The 21,499-nt window shown below is 41.6% G+C and overlaps 1 protein-coding gene across 4 annotated transcripts in view; it reads right to left on the reverse strand.

Annotated features, from left to right (window-relative positions):
* Positions 1-21,499, reverse strand: part of sl (small wing phospholipase C gamma 1) — a 140,886-nt gene that overhangs the window by 38,748 nt on the left and 80,639 nt on the right. For all 4 annotated transcript variants that reach the window (XR_011044319.1, XR_011044318.1, XM_068372781.1 and 1 more), the window contains exons 14-15: positions 15,817-15,995; positions 9,823-10,003 (exon numbers count right to left, since the gene is read on the reverse strand). Coding sequence is in view for 2 of the 4 variants with exons in the window: in XM_068372781.1 (XP_068228882.1) it covers positions 9,823-10,003; positions 15,817-15,995 (360 nt within the window). In the remaining 2 variants the exon portion in view is untranslated. The remainder of the gene's footprint in view (positions 1-9,822; positions 10,004-15,816; positions 15,996-21,499) is intronic.

Here is a 21,499-nt window from a genome sequence, read left to right on the forward strand (position 1 = left end):
GGTGACCTCAGGCGGAGTGATACGCGCCCTGAGGCGACCCGGGGTCAGGGAGCGTGCTAGATTAGGTCGTGCTCCTCAGTAAGTTTCGTAGCCAAAAAGGGTTCTCCTCAACCCTGCAGGACCCTCGGGGAAGGAAGGGCGGGCCATAACCCGAAAGTAGTTCTAGCTAAGTATGTGAGGAAAAATACAAATTACTTAAAAATTTGTGATTTGTTCCAACACAGAGTACTTACCTAGAACTACTTTCTTAGGAGACTTAAACTTTAGGAGGAGGGAGTGTCCTGCAGGTACTAGGGTCTGACGGTTTAGGAGCCCGGGGGGGGGGGCGAAAAAGGGGGCACCTCGAAGGGAAACTAGGTTCCAATGACCCGTACTAAAGGCTGAATGAAAATAGGGGAAACTACCCAAAAAACTAACTTAGTGTCTAAGTGGCTTACCTCTGAACCATTACTTTTGAGACGTATTTCTTGACGAAGATGTATATCCTGGCCGCCAGGGCCTCTTGATTCACACCCACGTTGGGGATTAAGGGTAAGGGAAAGGATGATAGGGGGGAAAGGTAAGGGATGAACTTGTGTCTCATGGCTTACCACCCCCGGTTTCCCTGGGACCATGACCTTTAAATCTTTTGCAGGGCTGATATGACTGGGCCAAGGTTGAACCCATCCCAGGATTTCCTAGAGCAGTCCTTCAGGTAATGTTCCGTGAAAGTGGACTGTCTGGACCAGGTACCCGCTTTCAGAATCTGGCCCACAGCCATGTTCTTCTCAAACACCAGGGAGGTGCCTAGACCCCTAATATCATGAGGCCTTGGTCTACCTGGAAGAGGGATTCCCGAAACCTCGTAAGCTCTCTTGATTACTTGTCGCAACCAAAGGGAGATTGAGTTCTTAGAGACTGGTTTCTTCACCTGACCAGTTGAGACGAATAATCTCTTGATCTCCGGTCGAAGCCTGGAGGTCCTTTCATGGTATTTTCTTACTGTTCTGACAGGGCATAAGAGTAAGTCTTTAGGGTTGTCTGACCTAGGGATCGCTGGGACCGAAAAGCCCTCGAACCGAGGATCCCAACAGGCTGGGTTCTGCGTTTTGGCCACAAAGTTAGGGACGAACCGAAAGGAGGCCTCCCACTACCCTTTGGAGTGTGAAACTTCGTACGATAATCTGTGCAACTCACTAACCCTCTTCGCTGAAGACAGGGCTAAGAGGAAGACCGTTTTGAGGGCGAGATCCTTATCCAGGATGTCCTTGAGGGGCTCAAAGGGAGGTTCTGACAGGACTTTGAGTACTATGGCTAGGTCCCACTGCGGTACCCTCACCTCCTGCGGGGGGCACGACTGCTCAAAACTCCTGATGAGCATCGAGATGTGCCGAGAGGATCCCAAGTCAATGCCCTTCAAGAGGAAGACTTGACCTAACGCTGCTCTCACTCCCTTTATTGCCGGAATGGACGAGCCCAAATCGTCCCTGAGATACACCAAGAAGTCCACCACGTCGTGGATCGAGGCCCCCAAGGGCTTGATATTACTGGAAGCGCACCATTTCGAGAAGACTGCCCATTTTGCTTGGTAGACAGCGATAGAGGACCGCCTTAAGTAACCTGACATCCTCGTCGCGGTCCTTGATGAGAATCCATCCTTCTTCAGAAGCCGCTCGATAACCTCCACGCGTGAAGGCGGAGGGACCGAGGGTTTTCGTGAAACCTTTGGAAGTGCGGTTGACGAAGAAGGTCCGGCCTGTCCGGGAGAGGCCAAGGCGGAAGAAGGGCCAGTTCTTTTAAGTCTGCGAACCACTCCCTCTCCGGCCACCAAGGCGTAACCAAAGTCATCTGAAGGTTGGCTGTTGTCCGTACTCTGTTGAGGACTTGACGTATCATTCCGAAGGGGGGGAAGGCGTACACATTGAGACCGTCCCAAGGGTGCTGGAAGGCGTCCTCGAACGCCGCTGACGGATCTGGAACTGGAGAACAGAACACGGGGAGTTGGGCGTTCAGACGTGTGGCGAATAAGTCTATTACTGGGGAACCCCACTTCAGTATGACTGACTGAGCTGTGCTTGGATGTAGAGTCCACTCTGACCCTATTACTTGGCCTACTCTGCTGAGGCCGTCCGCCAGGACGTTCCTCTTTCCCGGGATGAACCTTGCTGTGAACTCGATCCCTTCTTCTGCTGCCCATTCCAGAAGTTCCGTCGATAACGAACATAGCTCTTTCGACTTTAGACCCCCTTTCTTCTTTACGTAGGCTACTACTGTGGCGTTGTCGCACATCAACGCTAGCGCGTTCCCCCGGAGTAGATGAACGAATTCTCGACTCGCTCTCAGCACAGCCATCATCTCTAGCACGTTTATGTGGTGCTTTGCTTCTTCGCTCGACCATTTTCCCTTTGTCGATTGGTCGAGTAGGTGAGCGCCCCAACCTTCCTTCGACATCCCCCACCTGAGGCTCCAGTAGGGGTAGGGGGATTCGCCTCCTATCTCCTTCTGGAGGAGCGGCCGGACCGACCTCTTCTTGCGTTTCCATAGGACGGTCTAAAGTTAGACTGGGGTGCCGTGGCACCTGTACGGGGGGGCTGAGTTGACTGCTGCCAGGGAGCCGCAGGTGGTCGCACTCCAAACACGCGGTGGTAGGGGAGCATACCTTGCCCCTACATGACGAACAACGCGAGTGTGGATCAATCTCGGGCTTCGAAAGGAAAGCCCCACAAGACTTACCGGCCACAGGCCCAGGGCAACGGCGTGGATGCTCCATAATAAAAACACTAACACCAAGAGACACAAGGACACAAGGGAAAGGGGTAAGGATACGGGCACAGGAACCACGTAGTAAACACAAAGGGTCGGGGACACAAAGGGTCGCACTGGGTAAGAGAGAGTGCGGCGGGATGTGAATCACGTCGCGACCAGAAACTTACTGAGGAGCACGACCTAATCTAACACGCTCTCTGACCCCGGGTCGCCTCAGGGCGCGTATCACTCCGCCTGAGGTCACCCATAGAAAATGGGAATGGGGTAAACTACACAAAATTCTGGTCGGTTGGGAAGAGTTCCCAGCAACTCCTAAGAAAGTAGTTCTAGGTAAGTACTCTGTGTTGGAACAACTTCTTATTACACAACCCATTTTGCAAGACCATGATATTCCTTGATTATCCAGTCTTATGTTTCACTCTAAAGCAGGTGATATAAGTGTGCTTGTGGCATATAAATATTCTGGTACATCTTGACCAACGAGCTCTTGTTTTGTATGACCTGTGAAGCAAAGTGACTCGTGGAGCTTATGGGCACTTATTATGTGATTAACAGGCTTATGAAAAACTTTTCTGTTATAAACATAGTTCTATCTCAGCTCAATTAATCATATTTGTGGCTGAATTACTATTTTACAGTGAAGTTGAGATGTTGGAAGTTCATGGACATTAGTGTGAATCTTTCAAGTTCAGGTGAGAACTTAGGGAATGGATGGATTCCAAATAAATTCTCTAATTAGTATCTCATAACTGCCAAAACATAAAACATGGCCAACTCCAAATACAATCCCAAGAATAAAAAACTACCCACTTGTTATTCAAATCTATCTAAAGCAACAGAAATACAGAATTATCTGACTTGACAAGGTTGCATTCTTACCCGTTTGGCTTTGCCACCTGTCACATTACCATAGCCTCTCCCACTTATCCTCCCCAGCCAATAGGAGACTGTACATAAGGCATGCAGTCATCTTCATTGTTAGTAAAGGAAGACCAAGAAGTAATAGTGGAGTGCTATAGTAAAATTATAGCTAATAATTAATTGGGTCTTCACAATTAAGAACCAAATCATACACCCACTAAAATCACCAGCCACTATCACATATAATTTCCCCAGAGAAAGCATAATTCTCACAGACCTGAGAAGCAAATGCCAGTGAAAACACCATCTTCTCTGTGGGATCCAATACAAAAAATATTCCTGGATGGGCTTGGACAGCCACAGGGATCCTCTTTGAAGTGCTGGGTTAAGTCTAATTCAACTCCAATTATGAAATAAGATCGATGCCTACAAAATTAAAATAATCTGTAACAGTAAACTAGCGATAGTTTCCACACTTTCCTCAGAAAATCCTTTCCCTAAGCCCTGTTGAAGGTTGTCCGGGTTGAAGCAGAATCTGTACTACAATTGCTTTTAGTTTCTTTTCAGTCAGAAGATTCCCGGAATTATCTGACAAAAACTATTTATACTATGTACTTATATTATGGCCAAAGGAGTTATGAGAATCTTCATATTGCTGGAAGCATGAAACTTGTCCAGTAGCCACCTTATAAGGGAGAACTGGGGGAAAAAAATTGGGTAATTCAAAGGATGTAACTATTCTTATACTTGGGGCTGCTAGATCCAGAACAAAAGTTTGAGGTTCAAATCTTTTACAGACAAATCAACTAATTAATGTTATACCCCATATATGCAAAAAAAGAATAGCAGACATCAAGGGTTCAGTGACAAATCTGATAGTAGAACCTAAACACCACACTGAAATTATTAGCTGTGATGTTGTCATCCTAGGGCAAATCTTGGCACTATCCCTACCTTGTTTTCTTCTGATCATAATACAGACAGTCCCCAACTAACGAACACAATAGGGACCGAGAGTCTGTTCGTAATGCGGATTGTTCGTAAGTCGTAGTGTTAAATTTTGGTCTAGGGTAAGCGTAACCTAACTCAGATGTCTACGATTTTCAGCCGTAGAAGTCAACAAATAGCCCCATTTCATATAGAATAGGATATTACAAATATTTTACTTTATCATATTACAGTAGTCTGTATAATACTGTAAAGTTCAGTACAGTATGTTGTTGTTAGTCATGGCGATCAATTTCTCACGAAACAAAAACACGGCATTCGATTACAACAGCTGATATATACTCTCTCTCTCTCTCTCTCTCTCTCTCTCTCTCTCTCTCTCTCTCTCTCTCTCTCTCTCTCTCTCTCTCTCTCTCTCTCTCTCTCGTGTTATACAATACTTACATATAGATGAAGACACTAAAATTAGTTTTCTTAGTGTCAATTAAATACGAAACGAAAAAATTATGCCGAGTCTACATCCATTTCAATCGTAGCTAAAAATACAGCATCCGATTTCATCAGCAAACCACTATTTTTTGGGAAACATCATTTTATTCTAGAAAATTGCCACTCTTTAAATAGTTAATTGCACATTAAGAAAGCGTGTACTTTTGTTTTTAAATTTCGGGTGTGTTTCAAAAATCGAGTATTGTTGACTTCTTTTTGTTTTATTTTTGGCTGTGATCAGATCAGCTGACATCTAGCTGCCGCTCTTGAGAGCGTACGAATACACTAACAAAGTATCGTTTATACCATTTCTTAACTTATTCAAACCGTCAATACAGTTGATATTACATAAGCACCAATGTGTTATAACCTATCAAATTTTTTTGTTTATTACATTTAAAACAACACACACACACACACACACTCTCTCTCTCTCTCTCTCTCTCTCTCTCTCTCTCTCTCTCTCTCTCTCTCTCTCTCACAAATGATATCTTTGTTGCTCCTCAAAGTTTCATTTATATTGAAAATCAATCATGATTCAATTTTCCTTACTTTCTCCAATCTCGCACCATCTGTCACATCAAACGTTATAGCGGTAACTTAATTGTTCGACAACTTTAAAAATTGGGCTAGTACTTACTTCTTCTCTTACTTTTTTATAGATGGTTTCATAATTGAAGTGGGTACAAGTTGACTTATAACTAAAGTTAGGAAAAGTATTTTGGATATGGAATGGAGAATCATCTTTAGTAACAGTTTAGAATTATCGTAAATTATCATTCTGTCATTTGCGGCAGTTTGTTATTGATGATTAAACACGCCCCCCCAAAAAAAAATAGTTTTCCTACTTTGCTACGCATGTAGGATTTTATATAGATACGGTAAATAATATTTGTAATAACATATTTACTAAAAGCTTTTAATATCATTATTTATCACTTTCATCATGCACATTTAATGCCTTCGTTTGTTTATTATGATGGAAGGCGTCATAAAGAAAAACAGTATATAAATGACATTCATTTAATTTATTTGGAAGTCCTAAGAAAAATTAAGTAGAACATTGGTAATAACAAAATCAACATATAGTCAATACAAGTCGGGAGTGGCGCTAATTTCAAAATTTAAACTTGCGATGAAATCTACGAATGTTTACAAACATGTTTGGACTTCCGTCAATTTGTGTTCGTATACCCGGATGTTCCTATCACGGATGTTCGTATCTTGGGGAGCGTCTGTATATGTATATACTGTTTTCAACCAAATATAGAGCAAATACAGCCTTTAACTCAATGAAATTAAGGTGCACCCTTATCTTGTGATATTCAAAATCCTGTCCCCTGAAGATCCAGGTGTTTTTTTCAACCTTGATTTAAAGCATTCGTGAACATGCAGTACTTCTTTATTGGAAATAACCAGTGTGAAGCATACTCAATGGTGATCAAGGTCCTATCGCCTTACAAGATACTTGAGAACAATTCTAAAGGCTATAGAGCAGTTGTCTGGTAGAATTGCCGCTGAAACTTTACTTTGCAATTTATATTTGCACTGTCTTGACTCCAATGCTGTCAGTGCCACCAAAAGCCTATTATTAAGAAATTTCTAAAGTCCATCCCTAATCAAGTGTGCTTATCTGTCAAAGTTTGGATAAAAACTTATAGAGTGAATCCCAATTCAGAAATAACTTTCCTCCTCTGCAAAAGGATGGCATTTCATCAAAGTTAATCAAAGCATGGGGATGTTAGGATGTTCCCCTTCCAGTGAGAAGGTAGCACAAACTTCAAATTCTAAATACTAAAAGGAGTTTGCCGCACATCATTAAGCGACATGAAAGTGATTATTTGTCTCCAGCTTCCAGTTACCTTCAGCACCATAAACTGATGACTGTAAAAACATGGCAATCTGTCTAGTGACCCCTCAATTGCCCATTTCTATATCAGCAGCCCCATCTCACTGTTCAAAGAGTGGAATCTCTAAGAGATGCAGTTATATGTCAGTCTACAGTATAGACAGTGATGATAGCAGAAGAATTGTCTCCAGAAAAAGGGGTTGATAACCAGACCTCATAACAAATATTAACTCTGCTCTCCTACAAAAATATCCAATACTTCTGGAGAAGAGCTAAAACCGACATGAAAACTGTCAGCCGAGTATTTCATTTCTAATTTCCTCCTACCCCACTTAGCAAGGGACTTTGCTGTAGGGTGTTTCCTTTCCTTAGCAAAAAAAAATCTCACTAGACAATCTCATATCCCCTGCTGTTTTAGTGTGGAAGAGGTCACTGTCTTGGCCATCTACGTAAGAATAACTTATTGTCTCAAAGATGTCTATGTGCTCCCAATATTAAAAATCATTGGGTTGAAGAAGATCTGGCACCCAAAAATCCTTTACACGCAAGGGAGATAAAGAGATAAAAAACATCTTTGGTTATCACATCCCTCTTCAAGAAAACATCTGCTAGAAGGTAGACGACTATATGAATGTACAGATTGGAACCTCACCTGGGTGAAAGCACCATTCTTCTAGCTTTGATACCTTCCTCTGATGTTTTAGACCCTCAAAGTGAATAACTAATGAATCCTAAGATCCATTCATAGCAGTTAACTAGTTGTTAGGATGAAGAGTGAAACAAATAAGAGGTTAAGTCTTGGAGAGAGAGATCTTCCAGTTCTCTATCACAAATGAAGCCATCAGTCCTCCAGATAGCAGGGATTATACTCCAATCATTAAATACACACAGTAATATGTAATTAATTAAAAAACATTACAATGACGGAAGTACCATGCTTCTAGGGCTTAGTTTTATAGCTATTTATTTCACCACAACAATTTACCCTTATACAGTATATATTTATCTATTCATCCTAATTACCTATTAATCCTCCTTTTTAATAATTTGCATTAGTACTAAACTACATCTCTGTCATGACTCCTTTCTTCATACTGTATACTGTTTTATTCTTTAGTACACTCATTTTGAAAAACATAAAATTATAATCAACAAATTTAATTCACTGCATACATACAACTATTGTACCTTATCCATATGGTATAAGCTGAAATATCAACATATATACTACAAGTCTTATGATAGGAAATTTCATTTTCAAAAGGGCTCAAACAAAAGTTACCCCTTCTCTCTGGACCAGAAATATTTGTCTACCAATCTATTTACCAAGGCAATTCCCCAAGTTTTTGGGGGGTAGCCAACAAAAAAGGGAACTAAGGGGAATCACCTTCTCTTTGCTCTTACCAGCCTAAAGAGAGGGATCAGTCAAGTTTGGCTGGTACTGCTATGGTGCCACAGCCCACCTACCCCATTATCAACCAAAATGAAGCTTCATATGCTGAATCCTCTACTGCTGTAAACTCAACAACAACACAGGCGATGGGAGGAAACAGCAGGGCTTATCGGAACTGCGTCACAATCACTCACCATTCATTCCTATTTCCAGCACACTTTTGCTTCTCTTACATCTATCCTTCTATTACCTAGAGAGTTTTCCACTCCATCCTTCCACTCAAACCTTGGCCTTTGTCTTGTACTTCTCCCATCAACTCTTTCATTCACCTTCTTCAGCAGACACCCATTTTCCATTCTCTCTACAAGGCCAAACCACCTCAACGCATTTATATCCACTCTAGCTGCTATTTCAGTTCTTACATCCATTTTCACCCTCACTACTTCATTCCTAATTCTATCTAGTCATGATACACTCGCCAAACTCCTCAGACACTTCATTTGGAACACACTCAATTCGTGTCTCTGTCACTTTCATCCCCCATAACTCCGATCCATACATCACAGTTGGTACAGTCACTTTCTCATGAGATACAGAACTCTCTTTACATTCATTCCTAACCTTCTATTCTTTACCATTACCTTCACTACCCCCATCACTTTATTCTTCATTTGCAGCAACAACAGACCCCAAGTACTTGAACAGATCTACTTCAAGTAACTCTCCATTCAACGTAACATTCAACCTAGCATCACACTTACTTCTCATCTATCTCATAACCTTACTCTTACCCAAATTGACTCTCAACTTCCTTCTCTCACACACCATTCCAAACTCTATCACTAATTGACCCAGTTTCTCCTCCAGGCCTGCAACCAATACAGTATCATCTGCAAACAACTGATTCACCTCCCACTCAGGATTACTCTCATTTATCAATTTCAAACCTTGACCACGCACTTGAGCATTCACCTCTCTCACAACTCCATCAACAAATTGAAAAACCATAGTACATCCCACATCCCTGTCTCAGCCCCACTCTCCCTGGAAACCCCTCACTTCATTTCCTATCCTAACACACGATTTACTGCCTATGTAGAAACTCTTCACTGCTTACAATAGCCTTCCACTAATTCCATATAACCTCATCACTTCCATATCACCTCTATCATAAGCTTTCTCCAGTCCATAAATGCAACATACCGTATACCACCTTACCTTTTGCTAAATATTTCTCGCATATCTGGCTAACTGTATAAATCTGATCCATACATCCCCTACCTCTTCTAAAATCACCCTGCATCCTCTGTTTTATCTTTAATCCTATAAATTAGCACTGTACCATACATTTTTCCGACCACACTCAACAAACTAATACCCCATGAATTACAACACTCATGCACACTTTTAAAGAATTATAAGAGTTTTTTCTTTAATGGCAACCATCACTCGTATCATTTTATATAAAATAAAATTAAAATCAGTAAAATAAAAACACTCAAATGACAAAAATACCTCAAGTAAAAAACTTCCTTACCTGGTCAACCAAACTTTGCATTACACGTTCCGTCACCGGATATCGTAGCTTTACTTTTCGGAACAAGAAGTTGCGCTCATAATACTTGACGAGGTCCACTAAACTGTCAAAGGTTGCAGTACCTATTGTGAAAAACTGGTCCTCCAGCCTGACACGGCAATGTTTTGTTCGCCCATCAACCCTGATAAAATAAAAATCAATTAGTATCTGAGAGCAAAGGCTTGTTTATAGACTGTTTGCTCACTGATCCTTAAAAAATCCAAAGTAACAAGGATGTCAAGACTTGCAATCACATTTACATAATATATATATATATATATATATATATATATATATATATATATATATATATATATATATATATATATATATATATATATATATATGTGTGTGTGTGTGTGTATGTATGTGTGTATGTATGAGTGTATGTATGTATGTATGAGTGTATGTATGTATGTATGTGTGTGTATGTATGTATGTATGAGTGTGTATATATATATATATATATATATATATATATATATATATATATATATATATATATATATATATATATATATATACACATATATACATATATACACACATATATATATATATATATATATATATATATATATATATATATATATATATATATATATATGATACAAAATGCATTATTTTTTAAATCTAAAAGTACCAAAAGTTGTCATTTTTAAACAAAACTACCCTATTCCATTATAATAGGTTCAAATTGAATTTTGTTTGCTGTAAAATTCTAATATTGCAACAATGGCCCCTGTCAACCATTGATTGGAACATGAAAGTGTGTATCTTGACTATCCAGGAAGGCAAGAATACCCATTCTCCTAATGGACCTCCTCACTGACTTTGTCTCCACCTAGAGACATAACATACAATGGAACTTGTTGAGCTATCAGAGAGCCAAGATTGAAATCAAACCTCTTGTTGCTTTTGGGATGGGGAATAAAGATTATCAAAACTCCAGTAATTGATCAAGAACCTCTTTTGATAATAATCTTTTTAATCAAGGACCTTACACTACAATGTAAGGCCTCACACCTTTTTCACTACCTAGAATAGATCACAGGGGGACATACCTAAAAAGAACAGGAATACACATGGGGAAAAACAATGATAACCCATGACTCTGAAATTACGGCTTCAATCATGTTGTATTTTCTATCAACCATTTCCACAAAATAAGTATTAGATGATACAGCAAACATGTTATGGGAGCATTGTACCAGATCACCAGAGGGTTAAGGTAGTACAGTAATTCAGTTTAGGAGACTTCCTTTAATCTTCTAAAGTGAAAGTTTTAAAATAAAACTATCAAAATAAAATGTCCCATTAGTAGTAGTTATCATAGATATTTATTAGGGATCCACTTTCATTGCCAGTGAGGAGTTTTTTCAATAGGAAAGAATGATTATTAAAGTCTTTTCCATTTCCTAAGTAAAACAAGAACAGTAGGTTAACTGATTATTTGGAAATCTGATTACCCCTTTCCCACCATTAGGTTAATGAGGTAGTCAGCAATGAACCTTAGAGGTAAAAGCCATTAGAATAAAAAAGAAAAATTAATCAAATGAATTATTTTGATACTTTAACATCAAATTATGTCCCTCCTCCACCCACTTCAAGCAGTTTTGTGTCTAACTGGAGTTCTGTTGGCTTCAATATTGTGAGGACCAAGAGGTGGCTCCAGTTATCACTTATTTGGTTAACCAAATTGTGTATATTCGGTTTAATGCCAGTTTCTTATTGAAATCCAGTGTCTGTTCCAGTGAATGAACTTTAAACATCAACGCATAACTTACGATAAGCATGGGGCAACATGATCTACTTTACGTAACACATGAAATACAATGACAAGACAAAATGGAAAAGCTGAAAATTACTTTTTCAATTATAATAATACATACATACATACATATACCATGGCACTTCCCCCAATTTTGAGGGGTAGCCGACATCAACAAAAAAACAAAAACAAAAAGGGGACCTCTACTCTCTACATTCCTCCCAGCCTAACAAGGGACTCAACCGAGTTCAGCTGGTACTGCTAGGGTGTCACAGCCCACCCTCCCACATTATCCACCACAGATGAAGCTTCATAATGCTGAATCCCCTACTGCTGCTACCTCCGCGGTCATCTAAGGCATCGGAGGCAGCAGCAGGGCCTACCGGAACTGCGTCATAATCGCTCGCCATTCATTCCTATTTCTAGCACGCTCTCTTGCCTTGCTCACATCTATCCTCCTATCAGCCAGAGCTTCCTTCACTCCATCCATCCACCCAAACCTTGGCCTTCCTCTTGTACTTCTCCCATCAACTCTTGCATTCATCACCTTCTTTAGCAGACATCCATTTTCCACTCTCTCAACATGGCCAAACCACCTCAACACATTCATATCCACTCTAGCTGCTAACTCATTTCTTACACCCGTTCTCACTCTCACCACTTCGTTCCTAACCCTATCTACTCGAGATACACCAGCCATACTCCTTAGACACTTCATCTCAAACACATTCAATTTCTGTCTCTCCATCACTTTCATTCCCCACAACTCCGATCCATACATCACAGTTGGTACAATCACTTTCTCATATAGAACTCTCTTTACATTCATGCCCAATCCTCTATTTTTTACTACTCCCTTAACTGTCCCCAACACCTTGCAACCTTCATTCACTCTCTGACGTACATCTGCTTCCACTCCACCATTTACTGCAACAACAGACCCCAAGTACTTAAACTGATCCACCTCCTCAAGTAACTCTACATTCAACATGACATTCAACCTTGCACCACCTTCCCTTCTCGTACATCTCAAAACCTTACTCTTACCCACATTAACTCTCAACTTCCTTCTCTCACACACACTTCCAAATTCTGTCACTAATCGGCCAAGCTTCTCTTCTGTGTCTGCAACCAGTACAGTATCATCCGCAAACAACAACTGGTTTACCTCCCATTCATGGTCATTCTCGTCTACCAGTTTTAATCCTCGTCCAAGAACTCGAGCATTCACCTCTCTCACCACTCCATCAACATACAAGTTAAACAACCACGGCGACATCACACATCCGTCTCAGCCCCACTCTCACCAGAAACCAATCGCTCACTTCATTTCCTATCCTAACACATGCTTTACTACCTTTGTAGAAACTTTTCACTGCTTGCAACAACCTTCCACCAACTCCATATAACCTCATCACATTCCACATTGCTTCCCTATCAACTCTATCATACGCTTTCTCCAGATCCATAAATGCAACATACACCTCCTTACCTTTTGCTAAATATTTCTCGCATATCTGCCTAACTGTAAAAATCTGAGTCATACAACCCCTACCTCTTCTAAAACCACCCTGTATTTCTAAGATTGCATTCTCTGTTTTATCTTTGATCCTATTAATCAATACTCTACCATACACTTTTCCAACTACGCTTAACAAACTAATACCTCTTGAATTACAACACTCATGCACATGTCCCTTACCCTTATATAGTGGTACAATACATGCACAAACCCAATCTACTGTTACCATTGACAACACAAAACACATATTAAACAATCTCACCAACCATTCAAGTACAGTCACACCCCCCTCCTTCAACATCTCAGCTCTCACACCATCCATACCAGACGCTTTTCCTACTCTCTTTTCATCTAGTGCTCTCCTCACTTCATCTATTGTAATCTCTCTCTCATTCTCATCTCCCATCACTGGCACCTCAACACCTGCAACAGCAATTATATCTGCCTCCCTATTATCCTCAACATTCAGTAAACTTTCAAAATATTCCGCCCATCTTTTCCTTGCCTCCTCTCCTTTTAACAACCTTCCATTTCCATCTTTCACTGTCTCTTCCATTCTTGAGCCAGCCTTCCTTACTCTCTTCACTTCTTTCCAAAACTTCTTCTTATTCTCTTCATATGAATGACCTAATCCCTGACCCCACCTCAGGTCAGCTGCCCTCTTTGCCTCACGTACCTTGCGCTTTACTTCCACATTTTTCTCTTTATATTTTTCATACTTCTCTATACTATTACTCTGCAGCCATTCTTCAAAAGCCCTCTTTTTCTCTTCCACTTTTACCTTCACTCCTTCATTCCACCATTCACTGCCCTTCCTCATGCTGCCTCCAACAACCTACTTTCCACACACATCATTTGCAATCCCAACAAAATTTTCTTTTACTAACTTCCACTCCTCCTCTAAATTGCCAGTTTCTCTTACTTTCACTTCGTCATATATCATTTTCAACCTTTCCTGATATTTACTTTTTACCCCCGGTTTTACTAGCTCTTCAACCCTCACTACCTCCCTTTTACATCCACCTACTCTATTCCCCCATTGTTTTGCTACAACTAATTTTCCTTCCACCAAAAAATGATCAGACATACCGTTAGCCATACCCCTAAACACGTGCACGTCTTTCAATCTTCCAAACATTCTTTACGTTATCAACACATAATCCATTAATGCCCTTTCTACTACTCTTCCATTTGCCACTCTTACCCATGTATACTTATTTTTATCTTTCTTTTTGAAAAAGCTATTACTTATCACCATCTCTTGCTCAACACACATATCTACCAGTCTCTCACCACTCTCATTTTCACCTGGTACGCCATACTTCCCAATGACACCTTCTACCTCTCCATCGCCCACTCTAGCATTTAAGTCACCCATGACAACTACATAATTCCTTCTACCCAGTCCTTCTACACACCTAGTTAATTCATTCCAGAACTCATTCCGCTCTTCTTCACTTTTCTCACTACCTGGCCCATACGCACTGACAAACGCCCAACATTCCCTACCCAACCTAACCCTTACCCACATTAACCTAGATGATATCTCCTTCCATTCCACTACTTTACCTGTCATCCATTCACTCAGCAATAAAGCCACACCCTCTCTCGCTCTTCCCCTTTCAATCCCAGACACTCTACCAGACATTTCACCAAACATCACTTCACCCTTTCCTTTTATCTTCGTCTCACACAAGGCTAATACATCTATCCTTCTATTCCTAAACATACTTCCAATTTCACATCTTTTACTCTCTATTGTACTACATCCACGCACATTCAAACACCCCAAAACTAGAGTGTGGGGAGCAGTCACTCTCCCCCCCAGCTCCATCTCTTTGTCGATGTCTCACAGGATGTAGATACAGGAGAGGAGGTTCCCAGCCCCCTCGTCCCGTCCCTTTTAGTCGCCTCTTACGACACGCAGGGATAACGTTGGCACTATTCTTGTTTTTATGCCCCCGCGGCCTTAATATCCGAAGTAGAATCAGTTTCTTTAACTGTTACCATGACACAATTGGCCCAGTAGCAAGTAAACAAATCTCTATTTATATATATAATTACCTGATTTGTCTAACAAAATTAAACAAAATATAATTATGTAACCCACTTAGTGAACAAGATTACAAATCTTTAATATTAATTTTTTGGTCACTAAATCCTATTTTGACACAAATAAATAGTGAAGAGGAGAGGGAAAGTAATAAAAGTCCAAAATCATATACTGTATTTCATTGAAAATGACAATACTAATGTCAGGAAAAAATAGAAAAATATAAGTGAGCAATACTGGTATCAAAAAAATCAAAATGAACAAACCAAATTTCCTAATTAATTCTCTGAAAAGAATAAAATGAACAGCATTGTAAATGATATCTTTCAATAACCAAGATATTGTTAGAAGTGACTAGAACCCAGAGGAGGCTAGTGGTCATGAAGTTAACCAAGAAAACATTATGGTAATTCCAAAAACATTACAAGGTATAGAGGAATCTTATTTTGTCTCTATACAAGTCAAAAAATTCACGCACCATATATATAAACAATGTTATCTCTAGGTAAGATTCATCAAAACAATTATATATCTCATTATTAAAACTTAAATTACTTAAAAAAAAAATTAAATTAACATAACCAGCACTTCAAATTTCAAAATCCTCACCTGAATGAAATTGCAACACCATAAGGTTCACCTCCAGGTCTTACAAGAAATGCCCCATCTTCAGGTATTCTCCCTAGATAGTTTTCTGCTTCTTGTCGACTAAGATTTGCATGGTACCATTCCATTCGCTCATGACTATTTGGCTGTGGAACAGCTGACCCTAAGTTAGTTGAAACACCCTGAAATAAAGCAGGCTGTAAAAGATAGCTTCTCAAAACACTTTTATCATCATCACACTTCTTTTTCTTTACAGCATTATTAGCCCATTCACATGTGGTCCATGTTTTTGGGGTTCACACTATTCCCTGGTTTAACCACAGTTCCCATATCCATGACATACCCATAATGAAAACTTGTTCATTATCATTTTTGGTGTGTATAAGAGATAAAAAAAAATGATATTTTGATTATAAAATAAATTTTTTAATATACTTACCCGGTGAATATATAATAGCTGACGTCTCCGACGGCTCGACAGAATTCAAAAACTCGCGAGCGATCACCATGAAGGTAGCGGGTGTGCCCACCAGCGCCGACTATCGGCCAGATACCGCATATACATGTAAACAGCTCCAGTTCTTCTCATTCCGCTGGGTCTCTTTAATTTATATATTCACCGGGTAAGTATATTCAAAAATTTATTTTATAATCAAAATATCATTTTTAAATATTAAACTTAGCCGGTGAATATATAATAGCTGATTCACACCCATGGTGGTGGGTAGAGACCAGTATTAACACAGTTTACGGCGTATATGCTTAGAGTTTTTGACAGTTATATCATAACAAAACCCAAATAAATATAGGTACCTGGTAAGGAAGCTGACTCTAACGATTACTCTGCCTTGTTAGTCCGCTTTCCTCACGAAGCCCAGCCATCCTCTTAGGATGCTGAAAGACTCCCAGGAGCTGAAGTATCCAGGGCGACAACCCATACAACAGGACCTCATCAAAACCCTTAATCTGGGCGCTCTCAAGAAATGACATTTGACCACCCGCCAAATCAAAAAGGATGCGAAAGGCTTCTTAGCCTTCCGTACAACCCAATTAAAAAAATTTCAAGAGAAGATTAAAAGGATATTGGAATTAAGGGAATGTAGTGGTAGAACCCTTACCCACTACTGCACTCGCTGCAACGAATGGACCCAGTGTGTAGCAGTCCTCATAAAGAGTCTGGACATCTTTTAAGTAAAATGACGCGAATACCGACTTGCTTCTCCAAACGGTCGCGTCCATAATACTTCGCAGAGATCTGTTTTGCTTAAAGGCCACGGAAGTTGCTATAGCTCTTACTTCGTGCGTCTTAACCTTAAGCAAGCAACGATCTTTTTCACTCAAGTGAGAATGAGCCTCTCGGATTAAAAATCTAATAAAATATGACAAAGCATTCTTTGACATAGGCAATGAAGGCTTCTTAACTGAGCACCCCAAGACCTCAGATCCACCTCGTAAGGATTTAGTCCGAGCTAAATAAAACTTCAGAGCTCTAACTGGACACAGCACTCTTTCAAGCTCGTTGCCTACGATCTCTGACAGGCAAGGTATATCAAATGACTTAGGCCAAGGACGAGAAGGCAGTTCATTTTTGGCCAAGAAAACCAAGCTGAAGTGAACATGAGGCTTTATCTGTAGAAAAGCCGATGTTCCTACTGAAGGCATGGATCTCACTGACCCTTTTAGCCGAAGCCAAGCACACTAAGAAAAGCGTCTTGAGGGTGAGATCCTTCAGGGAGGCTGAATGTAATGGCTCAAACCTGTCGGACATTAGGAACCTTAGGACCACGTCTAAGTTCCATCCAGGAGTTGCCATACGACGCTCCTTAGAGGTTTCGAATGACTTAAGGAGATCTTGGAGATCTTTATTATTGGACAGATCTAAGCCTCTATGTCTGAACACAGACGCCAACATGCTCCTGAAGCCCTTAATAGTGGGCGCTGAGAGGGAGCGAACATTTCTCAGATGTAGGAGAAAGTCTGCAATTTGGGCTACAGAGGTACTGGAAGAGGAAATGGATGATGACTTGCACCAGTCTCTAAAGACTTCCCACTTCGACTGATAGACCTTGATGGTAGATGCTCTCCTAGCTCTCGCAATCGCTCTGGCTGCCTCTGAAAATCCTCGAGCTCTTGAGAGTCTTTCGATAGTCTGAAGGCAGTCAGACGAAGCGCGGGGAGGCTTTGATGAAGACTCCTTACGTGGGGCTGCCGTAAGAGATCCATCCTTAAAGGTAGACTCCTTGGAACGTCTACCAGCCATTGAAGTACCTCTGTGACCCACTCTCTCGCGGGCCAGAGTGGAGCAACCAATGTCAACCTGGTCCCTTCGTGAGAGGTGAACTTCTGCAGCACCTTGTCTAGGATCTTGAAAGGTGGAAAGGCATAAACGTCCAGGTGAGACCAGTCCAGCAGGAAAGCGTCTATGTGAGCTGCCTCTGGATCTGGAACTGGAAAGCAGTAAGTCGAGAGCCTCTTTGTCAGAGAGAGTAGCAAAAAGATCTATGGTGGGTAGACCCCATGTCATCCATAGCTTCTCGCACACAGTCTTATGCAACGTCCACTCCATGGAGATGACTTGTCCTCTTCTGCTGAGGCCGTCCGCCAAGACATTCATTTCTGCACAAATCTCGCCAAAGGAGAGATGTTACTGCCTTAAATGGAGTTCCTTCTGATCCGTGGATCAATGACCCGAGCCTTCCAGACTGTCCAGTGGAGCTCCCTAACCCAAATCCGCTGCATCTGAAAACAACACATGGTTTGGGTTCTTGATCGCAAGAGAAAGACCTTCTCGAAGTCTGATGTTGCTGTCCCACCAAGCCAGACATGTCTAGACTGAATTGGAGATTGGGAAAGAGATACTCACTAAACCCTTCTCCTTGTTCCAATGTTTTAGGTGAAATAGGAAAGGGCATAGGTTGAGTCTCCCCAGAGAGATAAACTACTCCAGCGATGAAAGAGTTCCCACAAGGCTAGTTCAAACTCTTACAGAGCAACTGTTTTTCTCTTGCAAGTGAAGGACTTTTAACAGAGCTTGTTCCATTCTTGCGGGAGACGAAAAGGGCCGAAAAATCAGACACTGTATCTCCATTCCCAAAAAAAGAATAGTCTGGGATGGGATACTGTAAGTTACGACTTCTCTACGTTCACTATGAGACCTAGCTCCTTGGTTAGGTCTAATGTCCATTAGAGGCTCTCCAGACAGCGATATAATGACGACGCCCTGATTAGCCAGTCGTCAAAATAAAGGGAGGCTCTGAATCCTCAAAAAATGTAGAAAGCTTTCTACATTTTGCAAGGGCCTTGTAAAAACAAGAGGAGCAGGAATGAGGTCGGAGTACAGTGCTCGACAGTGGTACATTACTTTCCCGTCCACAAACCTCAGATGTAGTTGAAAGTTTGGATGAATCGGGATGTGGAAGTATGCATCCTGAAGGTCGAGAGAGACCATCCAGTCGCCTTCCCTTAATGCTGTCAAGACAGCTTGGTAGTCTTCATCGTGAAGTTTGTCTTGACAATGAACACATTGAGCGCACTTACATCTTAAGTACTCCTGCAGTGAACGTGGCTGCCAGATCATTGGAGCCATCCCTGATAGTCTTGTTCCTGCAGAGAATGTGGCTGTCAGATCATTGGAGCCATCCCTGATAGCCTTGTTCATGCATGACATAATTGTACAGCAAAACTTCAAACGCTCGAAAAACTCCTAACAGGAGATGGTCTAGCTCTGAAGCCGACCATAAAATCTTGGAGCGTCTCATGGCCAGGCGCCGGGGAGAGTCTATGAGGCTTGAGAAGTCTCTCTGGGCAGAGGCAGGAACTCCCAAGCCGAGAACTTCTCCCGTGTCATACCAGACGCTCGCTCTATAAGCCAGTTTAAAAGGAGGGAAAGCAAAGGCTGTCTCCCCCAAACTCCTCCTGGTGATCAACCAGTCGCCTAGCAAACGTAAAGCTCTCTTAGAAGAGCGAGAGAGCACTAGCTTAGAAAACAACGGCTTCGAAGTAGCTAGGCCTAGTGTAAACTCTGACGTTTAGGCGAACGAGGAGCAAGTTACAAAATGGTCCGGACAAAGATCCTTAAAAATCAGCATGATTTATTTAAAGTCCATAGAGGGCTGAGCAGCTTTAGGCTCCTCTCTGTCTGACAAAGTCCCCAAGGGAATATCAGTAGGAGGGGATCAGAAACTTCCTCATCTGAAGGAACCTCGTCCGACAATTGCCGAGTCTCAAGCAAGGGAGAGACCTGCCGTGGTGGCAATGCTTGACAAGCAGAGTCCACACGCAAAGGAGCATCAGTAGCAGTCAAGGACGCTACGTCATGTAACTGCTTAAAGGACTGACCAGCAACAACAACAGGTGCGGGAGGACGCTCGACGTCAAGTCGAGACTGCCTTGACTGCCTAGATAGAGCAGTTAAAACAACTCTTGACTGCAGTGCTTGACGTTCAACGTCAAAACAAGGCAACTGAGCTGGTTGGCGAACGTCCTGAACGTCAACACGAGGCTGCGGCAGCGGCTGAAAGTCAACATGGGACTGCAGCGAGTGAGGATCCAAGTCACGTGACTGACGTGACAAACTACCGACATCACGTTTCATAACGTCAAAAGGACGAGTAAATGCTCATTTGGGCGGCTGACGGCCAGAGTCTCGTTTAGTGTAACGGCGACTCGAAAGCGAAGGTTCATCGTGAACCTGCTCAACGTCATACTTCTCCATAAGGGAGGCAAGCTTAGTCTGCATGTCCTGCAGGACAACCCATTTAGGATCAACAGGAGTCGGAACGGGCCGAGACGACGGTAACGTCTGTGTTGGCAAAACATTGCCTTTACCGCGACCCTCAGACCCCGTGTTATGCTTGCGTTTAATAGGCGAACCGTCTTCCGACGACTGCAAAGGGTCAGAGCTGTCCCCATGGCTACAGCCAGGACGCTGGACCTGTCCTGAAGGGACTGACTTCCGCTTTAAGGGTCTAGAAACTTTGCTCCAAGGTTTCTTTTGCGAGAAGCCTTCGGATGACGGAGAAAAAACAGCCTCGCTCGTCTTATGGTAGGGGCGATCTTGCTAGACACGCCCGATACCATAGAGGGAACGTTTGTTCGTTGGTTAAAGCCTCTCGTCCCCATAAGTCCTACGACATTACTTCTCCCTGGTAGCATGGGAGCCTGAAAGAGGTCTCGGACTAGGTGAACGACAAGCACGAACAGACGAACCCTCGGTCGCAACACTAAAAAACACTTTGCGCAATTATCACTTTATCACTACGATTTTCTGTTTTTGCACTTACTTCACTGAAATCGTATTTTTCAATAATTTCACATTAGGCATGAATAAAACTGATTTCTACCTGAAGCACGCAATTCTCCCCTACATCAAAAGGTTATAATTGCGAAATGAGTCGTATAATGTAAGCACATTAGTACAAGCAAAAATCTGTAAACATATATATCGAATAAAACGGAAATATATAAAGTTAAAAGGATCAGTGACTGGGGAGGAGACTAAACACTAGTTCATTAAAGACTACGTTTTAAATCTCTCACCGTACAGTGCCTTGGGACGAGAATAATAACTAAAAACGTTTTATCCTTTCTCCCCGTACAGAGACTTGGGACGAGAGTAAAAAACTGAATCGAGAACAACGTTACTCGCTTGGGACGAGAATAAAGATCGGAACGTTCTCTCTTCCTC

Source organism: Palaemon carinicauda, chromosome 4 (assembly GCF_036898095.1).
Source record: "Palaemon carinicauda isolate YSFRI2023 chromosome 4, ASM3689809v2, whole genome shotgun sequence".
In the NCBI taxonomy this organism is placed as follows: Eukaryota; Metazoa; Arthropoda; class Malacostraca; order Decapoda; family Palaemonidae; genus Palaemon; species Palaemon carinicauda.